At 53.5% G+C, this 6,000-nt stretch overlaps 1 protein-coding gene across 1 annotated transcript in view; it reads left to right on the top strand.

Moving 5' to 3' along the window:
* Window positions 1–2,675: 2,675 nt before the first annotated feature.
* The window catches only part of XPR1 (xenotropic and polytropic retrovirus receptor 1), a 112,564-nt gene continuing 109,239 nt past the window's right edge, over window positions 2,676–6,000 (top strand). Inside the window, exon 1 of the mRNA XM_032696156.1 lies at window positions 2,676–2,838. Within this exon, the coding sequence (XP_032552047.1) occupies window positions 2,770–2,838 (69 nt within the window). The 5' untranslated portion in view covers window positions 2,676–2,769. The remainder of the gene's footprint in view (window positions 2,839–6,000) is intronic.

The following is a 6,000-nucleotide window of genomic DNA, read 5'->3' as shown; positions in this document are numbered from 1 at the left end:
TGCCCTCCACCCCACCATGGGCAGAAGGCAGCAGAGTCAGGCAGTGGCGGCCTTTTCTCTTTCATTTAAGGCTTCTCCTGCCCTCTCTCCCTTCCTGCCTTCCTCCCCCAAAGCCTGGAAGTGCAGAGCTGAGAGTTTTGAAACCTTTGAAGGAGTCGGAAAGCCCAGAGTCCCAGCAGAGCAGTGAAATACTATGATGCTAAGCGTGGTCCCAAAGGGTGTCTGATAACGAGAGGCAGGGAGTTGCCAATCAGATATTTAAATGGAGCTGTTGCTACAGGGCAATGGTGAGAAAGAAGGAGCCCAGCCTCTGATCTGCCTCCCCTGCTATTGTCTGTCATTTTTTTTAATATCAATAAATAACATTTATTAGTATAAGATAAATAAAGGGAAAGGGGGACGGTTATTTTCCATCACGGAATTCGCAAGCTGTCGTATCAGAAGATATTCGCTTGTTACACGTCTCGGGACATATTTCAGGCAAGGCATCCAGCAAACAATAAAGGGAATATTTCTTTCGTAATCCCTTTCTCTCCCCCACGCTGCACGTTATCTCTGGAAGCCCCACAGCTTTCAAAGGGTCGGGTCCGCAAAGTCCCGGCTCCCGTTGGAGCCGGTGCCTCGGATGGTTGCGGGGGCAGGCTCAGCCCCCGGGCGATGTTATCGGGCACACGCCTGCCAAGGTGATGCATTCAAAAGCTGGTGACCTGCGAAATGTAAGTCAAGCTGTGACATCCTGGCCGGCTCGTGCCGAGCTCAGCGCCGGGCAGGCTGCTGAGTGTGGCGTTTCGGATGAAGGGCACTAATGCTCTGCTCGTTAAAGGGTTTGCTGCAAATATAATTAAGAGATGGTATCAGCGAGCGCCGCTGTCGCTGCCGGGGGAATCTCAGCCCTCGCAAATCACAGGTCCCGGGCCTGTGACAGGACCCCCATAAATCTCAGCAAACGAGCTCTGTGGGTGTCAGTGGGAGCGATGCTCCAGCAGCTGCTGTGGTGGCAGGGAGGGATGTTGTGGTGCCCAGGGGCCACAGCCGCGGTGGGATTGGCCCTGTGAGGATGGGAAAAAGCTAAAAACTGCCACCTGAAGTTGGGAGGCTTGAAGGAAGCCAAAATCAATCCCAAATGCAGCAAACTTACAAAATCTAGGAATTGGGAAGGGGCAGGATTAGGGCTGCTGAGACTCCTGGGGATAATTGAGCAGCAGTTTCACTGTGAATTACTCCAGTTTGGTCTTTCACTGCATAACACAGCAGGTACTGAACCCACCAGCCCCCAGGGGTGTCTATTCCAGGGCAGCTGTGGCCCCATGTGGGTGGGTTTGCTCCAAGAGCTGCCCTGGGTTCCCTGCTCCCCCTCACCCAGCCCCACTGTGCACTAGAAGGGCTGTGGAGATCATGCAACATTCAGAGAGTTTTCCTTTTTTTTTCTCCCCTTTCTTTTCCCTTCCTCCTTTTTCTTTGCACTGTCTTCTCTTTCTTTCCCTTTTCTCCCAGCCTTTTGTGGCCTGTCTTCCCAACTTCCCTCAATTCTTACTCATCTTTCTTGCATTTTCTCCTATTCTTTCCCCGTCTCTATCCCTGCTCTCTATCTTTCCCCTGGCTAGTCCCACCTCCTCACCTCTTTTCCCCCATGCACACCACCCTCCCTGCCACAGTTCTCCCTTTCCCAGCCATTCCCATTTCACCTCATCTCCATCTCATCTATATCTCCATTCCATCTATGTCTCCATCCCATCCCCATTCCCATTCCCCTCTCATCCCATCCCCTTCCCATCTCCATCCTTTTCCTATACAATTCTCATCCTCATCCCATTCCATTCTCATCCCATCTTACTCCAATCTCATCACATCCCTGTCTCATCACATCCAATTCCCTTCCCCATCCTATCCCATCTCCATCTCCTCCCATCCCTATCCCCTCCCATTTCCTTTCCCATCCCCTTCCCATCATATCCCATTCCCATTCTCATTCCCATCTCCATTTCCATCTCATTCCCATCCCCATTTCCATCCCATTGCCATCCCCTTTCCATCCTATCCCATTCCCATCCCCACTCCCATCTCCATTTCCATTCCCATCCCCGTTCCAGTCCCCATCCCCATCCCATTCTCTTCCTATCCTGTCCCATCCCATCCCATCTCATCCCTCTCCAAAGAGCCCAGTCCTCTCCCTGGTGCTGCCCCAGCGCCGTCACGGCCACGGCGGGCTCATCCCCGCGATCCCGAGGGTCTGGGGTGACACCTCCGCGCCCCAAAAACCCCCCAAAAAACCTCGCGGAGCGCGACAACCACTTGGGGGCGCCCGCGGGCGGCGCGCGCGGGAACCGCCCCCTCCGCAGAGGGGCGTGGCCGACGGCTGAAGGGGCGTGACCAGAGCGGAGGCCCCGCCCCCGGAGGCGGTAGTGGCCGCGGTGCCGCGCGGAGCCGGCGGGAGGGGGCGTGTTCTGGCGCGGAGGCCCCGCCCCGCGGCGGTGGGCGGGCGGCGCGCGGCGGCCGCGCGGTGCCGGTGCCGGTTGGCTGCGGGCGGTGACGGCGGAGGCGGTAGCGAACATGGCGGCGGCGGAGGCGGCGGCGGCAGCGGCGGCGGGGCGGCGCTGAGGAGGCCCGAGGCGGGCCGAGGAGTGGCGGGGCGGGCGGGCGGGGGCCCATGTGCGGTGGCGGCGGACCCCCCCCGCCCCCCACTACCGACGCCCGTTCGCAGCCAGGCGCCGCCGAGGCGGCTCTGCGGGCGCGGAGCGAGCGCGGCCCCGGCCCGCCGGCGGCGGCAGGATGAAGTTCGCCGAGCACCTCGCGGCGCACATCACCCCCGAGTGGCGGAAGCAGTACATCCAGTATGAGGTACGGCCCCGCTCCCGGGGACGTGTGCGGGGACCAGCCCCGGCTCTCCGCGGGGCTCCCCGGTGCCGCGGCGGTGCGGGGCGGTCCTACCCCGGCCGGGGGTATCCTGTCCTGGGGGGCTGTGTAGGGACTGCTGCTGGTCCCCCGTGTCTCCCCGGTGCCCCCCGTGTCTCCCCGGTGCCCCCCGTGTCTCCCCGGTGCCCCCCGTGTCTCCCTGGTGCCCCCCGTGCCGCGGCGGTGCGGGGCGGTCCTGCCCCCGCAGGGACGGGGAAAAGGCAGCGAGCGTGTCCATCGCGGCGGCTCCGGCTCTCGGCAGCCCTCAGGTGTCCGGTTAATTAATTAATTAGTCGCCGGCGGTAACCTTTCGGCGGGGGACAGAGGTCGGAGCACACGCGTGGTGCGGTGCCCGGCGCCGCGCACCCCCCGCAGCCCCGGCGGTGCTTCAGCACCACCCGCGGTTCTCGGCCCCGGCGGCGCAGGAGCGGTGACTTTGAGAGGCTCCCGGCCTCCCAAGGGCGATCCCGCCGGGATGGGCAGATCCCAGCGCTCTCCCAGCCCTGCCGGGGGCCACAGGTACCCCCTGCCGACTCCCCTGAGCCACCCAAAACACGGCACCAACCCCCGTCGGCTCCCCTGAGCCACCCAAGGCGAGGCACCAAAGCCCCGTCAAGTCCTGTGTGTTATCATTTTTAAATAAGGCTTTGCATCTTGCTGTTTCACACTCGAATCGAGGCGTTTATGGGCACTGTTTACACCAAGTTCTGCTGCATTAATCGTGAATTATCTCCAGAATACAGCGTTTCAGGCTTTATCACACCAGACTGCTAAAGGTCACGCTGATTGCTTCGTTTCAGATTTATCACACCTGTGCTTGGCTTGGGTTTAACTAGACGAAGCTGGAGGTGGTTATTTGTAGTAAAACCATTTCCTATTTCGGTGTTAGCAGTAGAAGTGGCAGGTGCCAGTGATGCCGGTCTCTTCCAGGAGTAATAATTAAATCTAGACAACGGAAAGCTGATTATAGGACAGCCGTGATCAGCAAAACTTCTTGACTGATTGACTCAGTTAAAACCACGCAACATTTGTTATTGTTTGAAGGCCTGCATTTTCTCCCTAGGACTGTAATAGCAATTTGTTTATACCATCCCTTTTAATCTGTTTGCGTTTGGGAGGAAAGCCACATTTCTCTTAGCTTGCTTTGTTATAATGTTGCACTTGAAAAGTTTATATTTGTCCTTTTCTCTCTTCCTTTGTTTTCCTTTACCTGTCTGCAGAGGAAGGGATGTTTAAATAAACACTGCAGTTGAAATTGACTTTACAGCAATATTCTGATCTCTTTGAATTCTGTGGAGAACTAGATGGCCAAATAATGCATCAGTCTTTGACGAGGAAAAAAGCCATTGTCTTGATAAAATGAAGAACCAGCTTAGCTCTGCATTGTGTCTCCAACTGGTTATTCCTGTGAGAGTTGTCTTCTGTTCCTGGAAACAGAAAACTTGGATATCTTACTGGGAGAAGGTTTGGAGGGGAAGGCAAGGGGGAAATAGAAGGGCAGAAGATCTGGCTGCACGCTGAGCAGACAGATGTGGAGAGAGGGTAAGGAGACCCAGTGAACTACGACACCTTGATTAATGTGTGAACAACTCTACTGCTCAGCAGCCACTCTTTTCATTATAGGAGGTTAATTTTCAGCTGTTTTAACTAGGGCAGTATTATTATGTCATTCTCCCTTCCCTCATCCCAGTTTAAAATGTAGATTTCAGTAAAAACTTCCTTCAAGTTGTTACTCTTTCTAATCTTAAGTAATCTCCTCCTTGGGTAGACAGCTTAATGTAGAGTGAACAAAAACAAAAACCTCACCCTCCTTTTTAGTAATAACTTTCAAACTCTTTGTTTGCCTTGTTGGAGCTGGCTGGATGTGAGTCAGCCTCCTGCTCATGCATATTACAGTGATGGAATTATTTATTATTCAGTGACTGGTGGTCGTGTGGGTGCAGTGTGTAAAAGCCCAGTGCTACCTCAGTTTACTTACTGATTATACCTGAGGCAAAAAGCATCCAGCCCTCCTTTGTCCAGAAAAATTCCAAGTTGTTGATGAGCAAACGTGAGGTTAAACGCTGCTTGTGTTCCATGTGTGCAATGTTGCTTACAGAATGCATCATAGTAACACAGTAATAAATTATTTGTCTGTTTAGTAGCATTATAATGTTCCTTCATCTGACAATTTATGTATTTTCCTTCTATTTCCTCCTTAACTAAAACAGTAATGACAGTTTCAGAGTAAGAGATTTTCTTGGGTAGGCTTTTAACTCTGAAAAGATTGTTCCTGTTTCCAGGGACTTCCCATGTCACAGAATCATAGAATTATATGCCTTATATTATTCTATTGCCTTACTTAATGTCTACAGAAACCTATGTGGTGCTGGGGAAACAAATGATTAAGCCCAAGCCTGCAGCAGAATATTTACTCCAAGTGCAGTGTTGTTTTGACACACAACTACTTTTTGCAGTGTTTTCACTCTGCCAAAAGCAGATGTGCTTTGCATGACAAATGCACCAGTAAAGCAACTCCCACTCGAGTCCAGCTTATCACAGCATTTATAGAGTCATAGAGTGGTTTGGGTTGGAGGGGACCTTAAACATCATCTCATTCCAACCCCTCTGCCATGGGCAGGGACCCCTTCCACTAGCCCAGGTTGCTCCAAGCCCCATCCAGCCTGGCCTTGAACACTTCCAGGGCTGGGGCATCCACAGCTTCTCTGGGCAACGTGTGCCAGGGCCTCATCATCCTCACAGTAAAGAATTTTTTCCTAATATCTAATCTAAATCTCCTTGCAGTTTGAAGCCATTCCCCCTTGAAAGGACTAAAAGGTGATCTAGAAACTGCTTTCTTCATGTCATTCTGTATCATAAAGCTTACACGTCCTCGTCTTGTTTTTTCTACTGTGATATTTGTAGTTATTTCCATTGGAGAGCAGGTGACTTGTGCAGTCAGAGAGCCCCAGAGCGTGGCAGGACCCAGGTAACTTGTGAGATCCTCTGATGGGATGCACAGTGAGCGTGCCTGCAGGGAGCTTTGCCAGTCAGACCAGGAGAGGGGTGTGATCTGTGGCTGGTAGTGTCAGGAAGAAGAATGAGACTTGTGCTTTCAATACCTAAAGA

The sequence above is a fragment of the Chiroxiphia lanceolata genome, chromosome 9 (genome assembly GCF_009829145.1).
Source record: "Chiroxiphia lanceolata isolate bChiLan1 chromosome 9, bChiLan1.pri, whole genome shotgun sequence".
Taxonomy (NCBI): Eukaryota; Metazoa; Chordata; class Aves; order Passeriformes; family Pipridae; genus Chiroxiphia; species Chiroxiphia lanceolata.
This window is presented reverse-complemented; position numbering and strand designations above follow the sequence as displayed.